The sequence below is a fragment of the Ranitomeya imitator genome, chromosome 8 (genome assembly GCF_032444005.1).
Source record: "Ranitomeya imitator isolate aRanImi1 chromosome 8, aRanImi1.pri, whole genome shotgun sequence".
Taxonomy (NCBI): domain Eukaryota; kingdom Metazoa; phylum Chordata; class Amphibia; order Anura; family Dendrobatidae; genus Ranitomeya; species Ranitomeya imitator.
The window spans coordinates 152,370,285-152,385,362 of NC_091289.1; the positions used below are offsets into that span (position 1 = coordinate 152,370,285).

The window sequence follows — 15,078 nt, forward strand, 5'->3', positions numbered from 1 at the left end:
CCCTCCACACAGTACGATACTCCCAGTGCAGGGACATAGGATGCCCCTATATTTTCCCATACAGTATGAGCCCCTCCACACAGTACGATACTCCCAGTGCGGGACATAGGATGCCCCTATATTTTCCCATACAGTATGAGCCCCTCCACACAGTACGATACTCCCAGTGCGGGACATAGGATGCCCCTATATTTTCCCATACAGTATGAGCCCCTCCACACAGTACGATACTCCCAGTGCGGGACATAGGATACCCCTATATTTTCCCATACAGTATGAGCCCCTCCACACAGTACGATACTCCCAGTGCGGGACATAGGATACCCCTATAGTTTCCCATACAGTATGAGCCCCTCCACACAGTACGATACTCCCAGTGCAGGGACATAGGATGCCCCTATATTTTCCCATACAGTATGAGCCCCTCCACACAGTATGATACTCCCAGTGCGGGACATAGGATACCCCTATATTTTCCCATACAGTATGAGCCCCTCCACACAGTACGATACTCCCAGTGCGGGACATAGGATACCCCTATAGTTTCCCATACAGTATGAGCCCCTCCACACAGTACGATACTCCCAGTGCAGGGACATAGGATGCCCCTATATTTTCCCATACAGTATGAGCTCCTCTACACAGTATGATACTCCCAGTGCGGGACATAGGATGCCCCTATATTTTCCCATACAGTATGAGCTCCTCTACACAGTATGATACTCCCAGTGCGGGACATAGGATGCCCCTATATTTTCCCATACAGTATGAGCTCCTCTACACAGTATGATACTCCCAGTGCGGGACATAGGATATCCCTATATTTTCCCATACAGTATGAGCCCCTCCACACAGTACGATACTCCCAGTGCAGGGACATAGGATGCCCCTATATTTTCCCATACAGTATGAGCTCCTCTACACAGTATGATACTCCCAGTGCGGGACATAGGATATCCCTATATTTTCCCATACAGTATGAGCCCCTCCACACAGTACGATACTCCCAGTGCAGGGACATAGGATGCCCCTATATTTTCCCATACAGTATGAGCTCCTCTACACAGTATGATACTCCCAGTGCGGGACATAGGATATCCCTATATTTTCCCATACAGTATGAGCCCCTCCACACAGTACGATACTCTCAGTGCGGGACATAGGATGCCCCTATATTTTCCCATACAGTATGAGCCCCTCCACACAGTACGATACTCTCAGTGCGGGACATAGGATGCCCCTATATTTTCCCATACAGTATGAGCTCCTCCACACAGTACGATACTCTCAGTGCGGGACATAGGATGCCCCTATATTTTCCCACACAGTATGAGCCCCTCCACACAGTACGATACTCCCAGTGCGGGACATAGGATATCCCTATATTTTCCCATACAGTATGAGCTCCTCTACACAGTATGATACTCCCAGTGCGGGACATAGGATATCCCTATATTTTCCCATACAGTATGAGCCCCTCCACACAGTACGATACTCTCAGTGCGGGACATAGGATGCCCCTATATTTTCCCATACAGTATGAGCCCCTCCACACAGTACGATACTCTCAGTGCGGGACATAGGATGCCCCTATATTTTCCCATACAGTATGAGCTCCTCTACACAGTATGATACTCCCAGTGCGGGACATAGGATGCCCCTATATTTTCCCATACAGTATGAGCCCCTCCACACAGTACGATACTCTCAGTGCGGGACATAGGATATCCCTATATTTTCCCATACAGTATGAGCCCCTCCACACAGTACGATACTCTCAGTGCGGGACATAGGATGCCCCTATATTTTCCCATACAGTATGAGCCCCTCCACACAGTACGATACTCTCAGTGCGGGACATAGGATGCCCCTATATTTTCCCATACAGTATGAGCTCCTCTACACAGTATGATACTCCCAGTGCGGGACATAGGATGCCCCTATATTTTCCCACACAGTATGAGCCCCTCCACACAGTATGATACTCCCAGTCACAACTACGGTATGTAAAGAGAGATGTATAACCTGATCGTGGCTGCTGTACCCACACCAAATGGAGAGAGGACATAACAAGCAAAAGCAAGAGACATCAGGAAGAAGTAGGGTCTACTCCGAAATGTGTTATAATAAATTGGACATTTTTTATACATCCTGCCTGTATTATCCTTTGTCAGTGGCAGCGCCCGGGATTCACTGCACTCCTCTCTCCTTTACTTTCGTTTTGCTGGTACTGTAAGGCTATGTGCACACGTTCAGGAATTCATGCAGAAAATTCCTGTGGAAATCCGGACATTTCTGCCAGATTTCCGCAAGAAATCCGCATGCGTTTTTTTCCGGACATTTCCCAATGCATTAGACAGTGGGAAATCCGCGAAAAAACCCGCAAAATTAATGAACATGTTCATTATTTTTCCGCAATGCGTTTTTAGTGCGGAAAAACGCACATCATGTGCACAAAAATTGCGTATTCCATTATAAATGATGGAATGCTTAATGTATGCAGATTATTTGCGGTTTTATAGCGCAAATACGCTAAAAACCCGCAAATAATCTGCAACGTGTGCACATAGCCTAAAACACAGTGTGTTTTTCTTCTAGCAAATACAGAGCAGATAATCTGTACTGTGAAAACTTACGCTAAATGTCAAAATGTTTGGGTTTGCTGCCTAAAAAAAGGCACTATAGGTGTAGAAGCATATTGTCATTAACCCTTACATTAACTCATGGTGTCTGGCTTTTTTTTTTTTAGGGGAATGTGTGCCGAAGTAGTAAACTGCTTTGCTGCACCATGTCAAGCAGACAGCTGCACTTATCAATCGTGAATCCACCTCCACCGGAGTACATTAATCGCAAGAAAACCGGGCGTCTCACTAACCAGCTTCAGTACCTGGAGAAGGTGGTATTAAAGGCGTTATGGAAGCACAACTTTTCCTGGCCATTTCAACAGCCTGTAGATGCTGCAAAGCTGAGCCTCCCTGTAAGGGTGTAATTATGTGACTTCTATTACTTATACGTATGTAGTTTTGTGGCACTCTGTTAAATTCTTGATAAGTGAGAATTATATTCTTGCATTCAGATGGGCAAGAGAAAAAACCCCACAGATATACCTAGGAGTCAATTACCAAAGACCAAACCTAAAAAATACCTTTATTGAATATCTCTAAAAATAGTGAACATATGTTTAAACAAATGGCCTAATTATCAATAAGTAAGAAGTAAATGAGTTATGGCCAGGAAGTCCACGCCAGAAAATAGAGGTATCAAGAATAATAGTCAAACACGTCTATTGAAATATCAAATATACATCAAAAATTACATAGTTGGCCCAACTCCTATTTACTGACTATACATTTGGGATTGTTCCTTGCTACATCATTGATGTCTATAGCCGATTAACTCTATAATGACCATTTAGCACATGTCAGTGCGATTCTGTAGCAGGGTTTTCCGGATTTTCTGTGTGGTCTATTGCCAGTATTATTTTCTCCATCTATCAACATCTATGCATACTGGCCGTTCTTAATTGTTGCCCCCCACTCACTACTGTTTGTCTATAAATTTTGTGAATATGTAATTTTTGATGTGTATTTGATATTTCAATAAACGTGTTTGATTATTATTCTTGATACCTCTATTTTCTGGCGTGGACTTCCTGGCCATAACTCATTTACTTCTTACGAATTATTGATAACTAGGCTGTTTGATATCAATTATTGCTCCACAGCCTAACGCTGTTTTATAGGTTTTTAGGTTTAGGCCTAGAGGTATGCCGTCTGCTTGCCGAGAGGGTACTGTTGTATAGGTGTTGTATATGTTCAAACAACCCTATTAAAAGGAAGATGAACAGTGTTTGGGGATATATGCACAATTATTATTAAGGAAGGCTAGCTGACTAAGCCTTGTATAGCTGATCACCTACCTGGCAGTGGAGGTTGTCACCCTACAATTTCAACATGGTGCCCCCGCTCAACTTCGGCTGCCCCTCAATAAATTGAATGCTGAAAGCTTAGACAAGACCATATTAAAATTGGCCACAAAATTGTTAATGCTGTTTAATAAAGTTGGTGCAAAAGTGATATAGCCTAACAAGTTCACCCTTGATGAGACTACTGTGATCCTCAGCACTACGGAAGCCACTACTGCCCGGTGTGGCACTGTGAGGATCAAGATGGAGTCCTCAGCCGTGTTCCAGCTAAAATTAATAAGCCTTATTCCAACAAGTTTAAAGGGTAGACATCGTCAAGTATAGACAAAATTGTGTATCCTTTTCGTACGCATTTCAGACTGCAGTGCAGTCTTTATTCATGGATAATTAGTGCTGAGCGAACGTGCTTGGATAATATGATGGAGTCCCCGCGCATAAATGTCTCTCTGTTGTTCAACAGTCACAACACATGCAGGTATTGCCTAACAGCCACGAGAAATGCGGGGACCCTTAACATATTTTTCTAGCACGCCGAACATACTCTGTTAGCACCCGAGCATGCTCGGTTAACACCATGTCCGAGCACGTTCACTCATCTCTAATAATTATTACTATTGATCGAATAGCTTCGGATAACTCCTTATCCGAATAGCTACAGCACTTACCGTATAGCTGCCTCGGGAACCCGGATACCTGGAGCGCTCCCGATAATCAGCTGTTCGGCACCGCGGCTGCATGTGTCAGTCACAACACATTCATGGAGAGCCTGTTTGTTGGGCTCTCCATGTATGTGTTATGACTGTCACACAACCGCAGCACATGCAGCTACGTCGTTGAACCGCTGATTATCTGGAGCGATCCAGGTATCTGGGTTCCCGAGGCAGCTATTCGGTAAGTGCTATAGCTATTCGGATAAGGAGTTATCTGAAGCTATTCCATCAACACTAATAATTACCCATTATCCATGAATAAGGACTGACCTGCCATCTGAAACGCTTAGCCCAAATGGTGTATCCTTTTTCTATCTTGAGGATTATTACTTTTTTTTTTTTTTTACTTTTTGCAATAAAGCTTATTTTATCTGGAACATGGCTGGAGGACTCATAAGCTTGATACATTTGCTGCATTTTAGACTGTTTTAATCTATATTTGACTTGACTTACTTTGTGCCCAAAGTTTGGAGTACGATGTTCCATGTTAAAACATTTTCCAGCAAACCCACTCCTTTCGAGTGGGAAGTTTCTACACATTGTAAATTTGGTGCAAGGCATATATTTTTTGGGTGCAGATTAAGTTAGAATTCAGGTGTATTTAGCTTGGTAAATTTCTCCCTGTTACCAGTGAAGTGTCACCATGCTGGCACCACTCTCCTGTGACTTGTTCTCTAATCCCTGGTTCATAAAATCGAAGAAAGATGGGCAACACAATATCTAAAAATTTGTTGGGATCAGGAAATCTGACCCAAACCAGAAACTCCTGATTCAAATGCTCACACAAATCCTATGCCGAAATCGAAACAATTGTTATGAAAGCGAATCGGTCAGAACGATTCAACCTGTTATACTGTTTATATGGTCATGTTGGTCCATTAAAGAAAATGTCATCCACACCTTTAAATCATACAATCCTTGGGCCTTGACTTAAAAATTTTTTGTTTTAATTCATCTGCAAATTAAGCTGAAGTGCTCGGGGTGTGATCAGGGCACTTTTCTGAACCTCTGCCTTCTCAGCTCTATTATCTGCCAGTTGCCACTTTCTTCTGCTTGAGTTAGTTGTGTGATCAAGCTAGTCTGGTAAAGAACATGGAGTTGTCACCTGAGGTGCCAGGAGATGTGACTGGAGAGGTGAATGCACTTGTGTGGCTCTTTCCATTTACTTCTATACTAATTCCAAAAATGGTTGAATAAATACCCTTGCTTGGCTGTTGTTGAAACTTCCATATAAGTGGTTAGAGAAGGAACTGTCCATGATGAGACAACCTCTGGACACTTCCTCATTTCGGTTTGGATCACGCCATCTTTCTCCTGGTCTAATCGCCCTTCTAGGAACTCCTAATAACTGTGGCACTGCTCACACCAGACCTTTGGTCCCAGACTGTATGGAGAAGAGACCTATATGACTTCCCAAAAGAAAAATGTCTCTTTCCATTCAGCTTTTCCTCTCCCATCCAGGGCTAGTCCCAAATATTAACTTTCTCCTTCGCCTCATTGGGGGACACAGACCGTGGTGTATGCTGCTGCCACTAGGAGTCTGACACTAAGTGATACAAAGAAAGTTAGCTTCTCCTCTGCAGCATACACCCTCCTGCTGGCTCTCAGCTAACCAGTTCTTGCTTAGTGTCCATAGGAGGCACACAGGGTCTGGTTCAGACCCCAACGTTTTTATTATATTTTTTACTTTTCTGTAAATTTTTATTTTTTAATTAATGGAGTGAAGGGGGCGACGGATCCTTTCAAGCTTCTGATCTCCCCCGAATCATCAACAGGCGAGCACGGCGAGTATACCTCCCCGTACACTCTCCTGCGACGTGGGAAGCCATGTCTGAGCTATCTTGGGGGCGACAGTTCCCTTCAGGGCGCTGTTCTCCCCGCACCAGCAACAGACGGAAACACAGAGTGTCGTTTCCATGTACCTCCTTCTGAGCCAGGCTACAGCCGGACACAGCCCTGTGTGAAATCCTAGGGGAGCGAACCCTTAGGATACACAGAGGCCCCTATGGCATCCCTGCTGGTCCCGCTGGACCACCACCGATTAAACAGTGGTGCTGCAAGGAGTTGGACGGTCCCTCTCCTGCTCCCTTCTAAAAAGGGATGGTGGATGGAGGGTTCCTGCACCGTCTACAACCCTCACCTGCAAGCAGAGTGCAGTCTCTGCCTTTTCTCCAGCTCCGGCGGTAAGTTTGGGATCTCGGGGGGGCTTCTGCAGCACGATCCTCTGGACTTTCCGGCCAGCATCCCTTCCCCACTGCCGTGCTTTTAATTTAGTCCCCGGCTTCGGCCCGCGCTAGGCCGCAACCCGATAACACCAAAAATGTAGTCCCCGGTCTGCGCTAGGCCGCAAGCCGGTTACTGTTCCTGCAGGGGAACCGCGGTCACACGCTGGGGAATTTAGCTCGCGGCCTGCGCCAGGCCGCAAGCCGGTATCTCTGCCTGTGTTCTGGCGGCAAAAACGTTAGCCCCTGGCTTTTGGTCAGGGCCCCAAGCCAGCAACTGTTCACGCAGGCACCGAAAAATTTAGTCCCCGGCTTGCAGCCGTTTACGCCGCAACCCGGAGGCGCCGCCCACGCTATGGTGCGTTCCGGCAGCCCCTCCCACGATTCTGGCGCTTCTCATGCAAAACGAGAGGCGCCTGTTGTGTTCTCGGGGGCTATATTCCTACCCACTTTTCCTCCGGAAATGGATCCTGTATTTGGGTACTGAGACCAGTGCTATTCTTCAACAGGAACCAATTCAGCTTTGACCACAGGAGCAGGATCTGGGACATATCTGCTCAGGGTAAGAGAGGCAACCCCCCTTCCATCAGCGGTATCCCCTTCTACCATTTTCTGTAAGTATCCCTGTAAAAGGGCTCAAGAAAGCATACTTTAGGACTTAAAGTGTGCAGGCTTATAAACGGAGAGCTTTAAGTTCAAATCTCAGCGAAGCCTTACATCAACTCTAATAAGATCTTTTTATTTCAGTGTCTTCTATTTCACCGCATGTAAATCCTGCCAGCCTGCTTTTATCCCAATGCATGTAGAAAAGCCGCAGAGACACCATCCCGTGTTTCTCAACGCAAGCAATAAATAGGCAGGTCTTTCACCAGGAAGGAACAACCACGGGAAGGGCAGCATCCAAAAAGGAAAACCACCTATGCCAAAACATGGTATCCATCCACAGACAGCTGTTTTGGGGTATTTGCCCCTCATCAGTGTGGAATAGGAAACTGGCTATTAGGAGCACTGCCTAGTAAAAGGACTATAAACATAAGGGCTCATCTCCACTTGTGTGAGAAAAAAACGGTCCGATTTACGGACCGAAAAAACTGATGTAACGTATGCGAGTGTGATGCGATATTTTTTTTTTTTTTTTTTTTATCGCAACATCCGTATTGCTGTCCGATTTTTACGCACGGGTCTCCTTAGAAAAGCCGGCAATTCAGCGCAGAGTACAGTAAAATCACACTGACAGGTTAGATTAGAGTAGATATATACACATAGAATAGGTATATATACATATATATATGTCAGGGAGACGCCTATATATATAAGGGCACCGATCTCCTCACACTGTCAACAGACGAGCACATGGAGTGTCACCTCCATGTTTCCTCTTCTGCAGCCAAGCCTAACGCCGGACAACAAGCCCTGTCCACCCAGAGACTTGAACTCTGTGGATGTACAGAGGCACCCTTTTTTGGCATCTGAGCACCCCCCTCTGCATCACCTCTATTTATAGCAGAAGGCGGACGATCCCTTTCCAATTCCCTGTTAAGAGGATGGTGAATCAAGAGTTCATCATTTCAACTCTGCATGACTTGTCAGTCACCCGCACAGGGGTGTCCAGATAAGTGAACGTCAAAGAAATCGGCACTAGCAAGACACAGCTTTTTTCCTGACCTGCTGGATGCAGCCACGCATTCTGCCACTTGGCAGATTAACCTGGGTAGAATCTCCTGTGGTATACCTACTGGTATCCCTGCTCGATGGGTCATCCATTTAAAAGAATACGGACTGTCAGACAGCAATCTGGTTCGTTTCCGCCTTGCGGCCTCTGGTTCAGCGCTCTACCCTTCCTTAGCCGCCGAGTGTTGCCAGAGCAATGGCCTCCTGATCAAAGGTCTTCAATATTTTCCTTTCCAACAGTAATCTTTTCCCGAAAACGATACAGCTGGTCAATTGGGCAAGCAGACCAGCTGCTTCACGCCTCTCGGATGCATCTACCTGCGCGGCGCCATCAGTAACAAATGCCATTACACTCAGAAGAACATTAAAGCTCAGAGAATGGAAACGTACTCTGCGTTCAAAAGGCCTCTGACATCACTCCCTTACCAGAGTGATCAGTTATTCGGTGAGAAGTTGGGAGTGTTCCTCTTGCAGGAACAAAGGTTTGCATGTTTCCTATAGACCAATCAGCAGTGGATCAGTTGTCCAGGACGGTCAAGATCTAAGGGATCTTGGTTCCAAAAAGGGGACCGATTAGTAAAACCAACCCTGAACCTCAAACTTCTACCAAGCTTGACAAGGTCCTCCTTCGGATGGAGTTCCTCCGCTCAGCCATTACTTCAACAGATAAATGTGGAGTTTCTCACATCCACCGACATTTGGGTTGCTTACCTTCACATTCCTATGTCTTCCCCTCTTCAAAAATTCCTTCGCTTTCCCTTTCGCGAACGGCATTTTCAAATCACGTCCTTGTCCTTCGGCCTTGCTACCTCACCCAGAGTGTTCGCAAGGGTTCTGGTGGCCGTTATGTTCCTCTTCCACCCTGGAGGCGTGGTCGTCCTGCCCTATCTGGTCGACTTTCTAGCCGCTCTTCCAGCCCTGCGCTGAGTCTTCTATAATCCTTGCAATACCCTCTCTCTCCTGGGCTGGCAGCTAAACCTAGACAAGTTTTTCCCTCATTTCCAGCCCAGCAAATATCCTTTTCGAGGATGACCCTGGAATCTTCCAGAAGGTTGGTGATTCTCCCTTGAGACAAGGCCGTTGCCCTTCAACAGGGAGCTTACGCATTTGTCCTCTATCCCCTCATTCCATTCGCCTTGCTAGGTGGGTTTTGAGGGAAATTGTTGACGCCAATGGAAGCGGTGTCCTTCGCTCCTCTAATTTCCTGCAGGTCAATCAGGCTTTCAAGGGGTAGCCTCTGAGCTCCTTCCTCATCCAGGGGAGATGAAGAACGCCAGACTGAACGCGAATGTACTCTACGTTCGTGGTTCGGCCTCCAGATCTAAAAGGCATCGCAGTACATGCTCTGGTTCTTCCATGGTTCCATTTTCCATAACCCCTCTTCCACTACTTCCGTGATCTTCTCGGAAGCAGGAAGGGCCCCAGTGATCCTGGGAGATCCTCACTGACCATGTCAGGTTTTTCTCGATTGCGGAACTACTATCTCCGTCTTACTGCTACAAGCCTCAAATATGGACTTCCTCGCAGGGAGTCTTCACCTGTGGTTCTTCCCTATCACATACCGCTAGACCTTTGGGACCTTAATGTTCCTAGGAGTCTTACAGTAGACTCCATTTTTGATCCTAACAGACTTTACTATCAGGAAGGTCGCCCCCATTTTTTCTCTGATCTACTCATCCTAACGAGTATTCGGAGCTAGCCTCTCTGTTCTTTCAGACTTTTTTTCCCTTATTACCATCAAAGCAAGGTTGCCCTCAGGCCATCCCCGTCCCTTGTTACCAAGGTGGTATGGTATTCCCACAGTTATGAGGGTATCGTTTTTCCCTCATCTCTTTCCACACCAGTCCACAAAACGGAATGGGTTCCCCATATCTGGATGTGGTGCGTGCTCTATGTAGGTACGTCTCGAGGAATGCGTCCTTCTGAAGGTTGGACGCTTTATTTGGGCTACCTCACGGTCAGAGGATGGTTCCCTGACTGTGTCAGGAAGGGTTTTGCCGTTTCATCGGCCATGTTAGCCTGGTGGATTCGTTACACCATCCAGGAGTCCTTCCGTGCTAGATAGACAGGGAGATATCAGCCTATCGAGGTTTCTAGGCAAGCAGTGCACGCCTGCAACCTTGCCGGTTCATCCAGTCCGCTCGCATTCCTGAAGCACTATGATTTCCAATCCTCCACAGATGTGAGTCTGGGCAGACGGACTCTGCAGGCTGCGGTGGCGCACTTGTAAGTGTAAGTAGCAGTTTCACAAGGCCTGATCTGATGTTGTTCCCACCCAGGGACTGCTTTGGGACGTCCCATGGTCTGTGTCACCCAATAAGGCGAAGGAGAAATAGGGATTTTTGTGTACTCACCGTAAAATCCTTTTCTCCGAGCCATTCATTGGGGGACACAGCTCCCACCCTATTATTAGCTTGTGCTTGTTTTTTATAATTTGTCATGCTATACTCTCATATATAATGTGACATGCTATACGCTCATGTATTGTTATTGATCTCCTACTGCTTTTGCACTGAACTGGTTAGCTGAGAGCCAGCAGGAGGGTGTATACTGCAGAGGAGGAGCTAACTTTCTTTGTATCACTTAGTGTCAGCCTCCTAGTGGCAGCAGCATACACCACGGTCTGTTTCCCCCAATGAATGGCTCGGAGAAAAGGATTTTACGGTGAGTACACAAAAATCCCTATTTTGCTTTCCCTATTTCAAGCAGCACACCTAATCAACAATACTAACACAAGTCACAGTTCGCATTATGCATCACAATAACACTCACTTCTTCAAGCAACAATGTGGGCAACATTTCTTATCTCCTTACACTGTAAAAACAATATCCAGATAATACCAGCTTTCACGCTCCATGTCCATTCTGATAGTAATTAGCTTTACAGTAGACACAGATGACCCCCAATTAAACTCTTAATCCCACTTTGTCATTTTTGAGTTCTTCTTTAATACATGTTACATTCTTCGTATGTGCAGTTTAACGATTGGGCTTACTAATCATATTCCAGAAAACTTTCTTTTCCTAGTTATTTGGGCCGTAAATGTGTGAAAGTTCCTTTACTAAAAGCACAATAATTACCCCTAGTACTGGAGCTTGTGGCCATGCCATATTTTTCATTTTAGTGTCTAATTAAGAACCACAACTTGTCTGTAAAGATTATGTAAGGCGCATTAATTGTCTGCTATTTGACAACTTGCCCCAATTAGTCTGTATTTCTCAAATGTGAAGAATAACTGACCAAGGGGTAAAGATAGAAAGGTCACCATATCGGTCTTACAGCAGCTGAAGTATTTCATCACAAGCTGCCTAGTCTCTGAGCATTAATATTTATTTTAATAATTGTCGTTTAGTTGACCATTGCTTTGAATGTCTTTCGCATAGTATTTAAAAGGGATTTTCTTACCATAGGCATTGGTAACGTTTAACTGCTGGCACCTTCACCCCCCCCCCCCACCCCCAACTTTCAGGCTGAGTGCACACGTTGCTGATTTTTCACGTTTTTTTTCGCTATAAAAACGCTATAAAACCGCAAAAAAAAGAGCATACATTATGCATCCCATCATTTAGAATGAATTCCGCAATTTTTGTGCACATGATGCCTTTTTTTTCCGCGAAAAAAACGCATCGCGGTAAAAAAACCGCTGCATGTTCATTAATTTTGCGGATTTCCCACTATATAATGCATTGGGAAATGTCCGCAAAAAACGCGCAAAAAATGCATGCAGATTTCTTGCAGAAATTTTCAGGTTTTTCTCAGGAAATTTCTGCAAGAAATCCTGAACGCGTGCACATAGCCTCAATGTCCACATTGACTGCCTTCGAAACTGTATCACCTCTATTTCCACATGGCTTCAGACACTTAAAAGGAAACGTACGGCTGATTCATGCTGCCTGGACCACTGGCAGTATGTATCTCAGTCCATCTCTGTTATCATAGCCATGTATGAAATGCTGCGGCTCTGGAAACATACTCTTGTTAGCTTCTCCCTGCCTCTTTGTTGCACCCTTTTTGTATGTATGTTAATAGGTAGAGACTAGTGATGAGCAAGTGTACTCATTGCTCGGGTGACCTTCAAGTATTTATGACTGCTCGGAGATTTAGTTTTCATCGCGGTAGCTGAATGACTTACAGCTACTAGCCATATAGAATAATAACCGTAGGCACAGCTAATATCAGTGGTGCTCAAGTAGGCGCCCAAACCATATAGTGTAGAAGATAAACTTGGCACACACTTAGTGGGATGCAGTGAGATTTTAATTAGGAGAGTACATACAGTAGACGTTTCGGTCAAACATAGACCTTCATCAATGTACCTCTCAAGAATCCCAGATTATAGTGAGCGGAAACCCTGCTTGCTGCAGTAGATAAAGGGGCCTGAGATCGGCACCGGTGATAGGCTGTATGGGACGCGGTGTCCACCGCTTCTGGACTAGCGGTGGACACCGCGTCCCATACAGCCTATCACCGGTGCCGATCTCAGGCCCCTTTATCTACTGCAGCAAGCAGGGTTTCCGCTCACTATTACTATTGTGACCCCCTATAATCTGGGATTCTTGAGAGGTACATTGATGAAGGTCTATGTTTGACCGAAACGTCTACTGTATGTACTCTCCTAATTAAAATCTCACTGCATCCCACTAAGTGTGTGCCAAGTTTATCTTCTACACTTTACAGCTACTAGCCAGCCTGAGTACATGTGGGGGTTGCCTGGTTGCTAGGGAATCTCCACATGTAATCAAGTAGGCTAGTAGCTGTTAATCATTCAGCTGCCTCGATTAAAACTAAATCTCCGAGCACTCACAAATACTCGGAGATCACCCGAGCGTGCTCGGAAAACCAGAGCAACACTCGCTCATCACTAGTAGAGACCTGTCATTCTAGGGGAGTGAGACAGGGAGAAGCCAGCAGGGACCTGCCTCTTGAACTAGAAGTCTAGTTCCCAGCCAAGTTAGTACAATCTGCTTTCTTTTAAACTTACAACATTTTAAAGAACATACAAGGCTGCAGTAACAGAGTCCAACTCTGGTTCAGGCAGCATGAATCTGCCTTAGTCCTCCTTCACATGTTCGATTTTTGTGACTTTATGCGGTCCGTCTAAGGGCCGCAAATACGGAGACACACACACATTGTGGTCAATGGTGATGCATACATGTCAGATTTTTCACACAGACTATGTGTCTGTGAGGAAAAACCTGCAGACATGTCCGTTTTTTACGCTCACCACAGACAAAATATGGGTGTCACGCGACAGTGAGAAGACTGCAGTGTCTGATTTCTTAATCCTGTGCTGAATAGAAGCACTTCACCTGCATATTGCTTGCACTGTGTACATTTCTTTCGACAGTGCAGGGGTTAATCTGCTCTGTTCTGAGCTCTTGGAGCTAAGGCTCTCAGCTGTGCACTGTTAGCCATTCACATCTCCTATGTAATTTGGGTCCTGACTAAGGCTACTTTCACACTAGCGTCAGTACGGGCCCGTCGCAGTGCGTCGGGCCGACACATGCTGTGAAGTAAAATCACAACGGGGGCAGCGGATGCAGTTTTACAATGCATCCGCTGCCCCATTGTAAGGTCCGGGGAGGAGGGGGCGGAGTTCCGGCCGTGCATGCGCAGTCGGAAAAAGCGGACCCAACGGACAAAAAAAACGTTGCATCAGTCGCACAACGGATGCAATGTGTGGCAATCCGTCACAATGTGTCACTAATGAAAGTCTATGGAGAAAAAACGCATCCTGCAGGCAACTTTGCAGGATGCGTTTTTTTCTTCAAAACGACGCATTGTGACGTGCGTCGAACGACGCTAGTGTGAAAGTAGCCTAACACACATTGTCAGAGTAGCTTTTGCTGCATGGCAGGATGTTGTTGGTGGTTATTTGAGAAGGCGTTTGGTGGATTTCTTTGTGACTGTTGCTTGATTTTTGAGTGTGTGATAATTCCCTTTCTTCTCCTACTTTGGTTTAACCCTATCCTTCACTCCCTGGTGCATTCCTCTGTTATGTGTGTGTATGTTTGGTATTTTTCATTACCCCTGTTCGTATTACCTTGTTAAGTCTGGTTGGTGTATTACAGTACACTACTACTTCTCTCTTCCCTGGGTGGTTGAAGGGAACAGACCGAGAGCGGATTCAGGAGCTAAGGCAAGGTACGTGGCCCCGGCGTCTTCACCATTAGAAGTAATCAGCGGAGCAAGGGCGCACCCTAGCGGTAGGGACAGGGAAAGAGGCCATGTTCCTGGCACACCCGACAATAGTCGTGACAGCGGGCCGCACACTGAGGACACACGGATGACATTCATGTGTGATCTGTGTGACACGTACCAGTGCCTGGGAAAAAGCGGTATAGTTCGTGTTGTTCCCAGGCGCCGGGTGCTGAAGACAGCTGTCATCATTGTCGCCTGGTCTCACTGAAAATAGCGCAACCAGGCGACCATGATGGGAGTTGTATTCAGCACCCGCTGTGAACTTCATGTGTTAAAAAAATAAATAAAAAAAAATTGGGCTCCCATATAATTTTGATAACCTGCACAGCTGAGGGGGAGATGTTACTA

The 15,078-nt window shown here is 45.8% G+C and overlaps 1 protein-coding gene across 1 annotated transcript in view; it reads left to right on the forward strand.

Annotated features, from left to right (window-relative positions):
- Positions 1 to 2,788: 2,788 nt before the first annotated feature.
- BRDT (bromodomain testis associated) overlaps positions 2,789 to 15,078 on the forward strand; it is a 137,421-nt gene continuing 125,131 nt past the window's right edge. The window contains exon 1 of the mRNA XM_069737625.1: positions 2,789 to 2,977. Within this exon, the coding sequence (XP_069593726.1) occupies positions 2,789 to 2,977 (189 nt within the window). The remainder of the gene's footprint in view (positions 2,978 to 15,078) is intronic.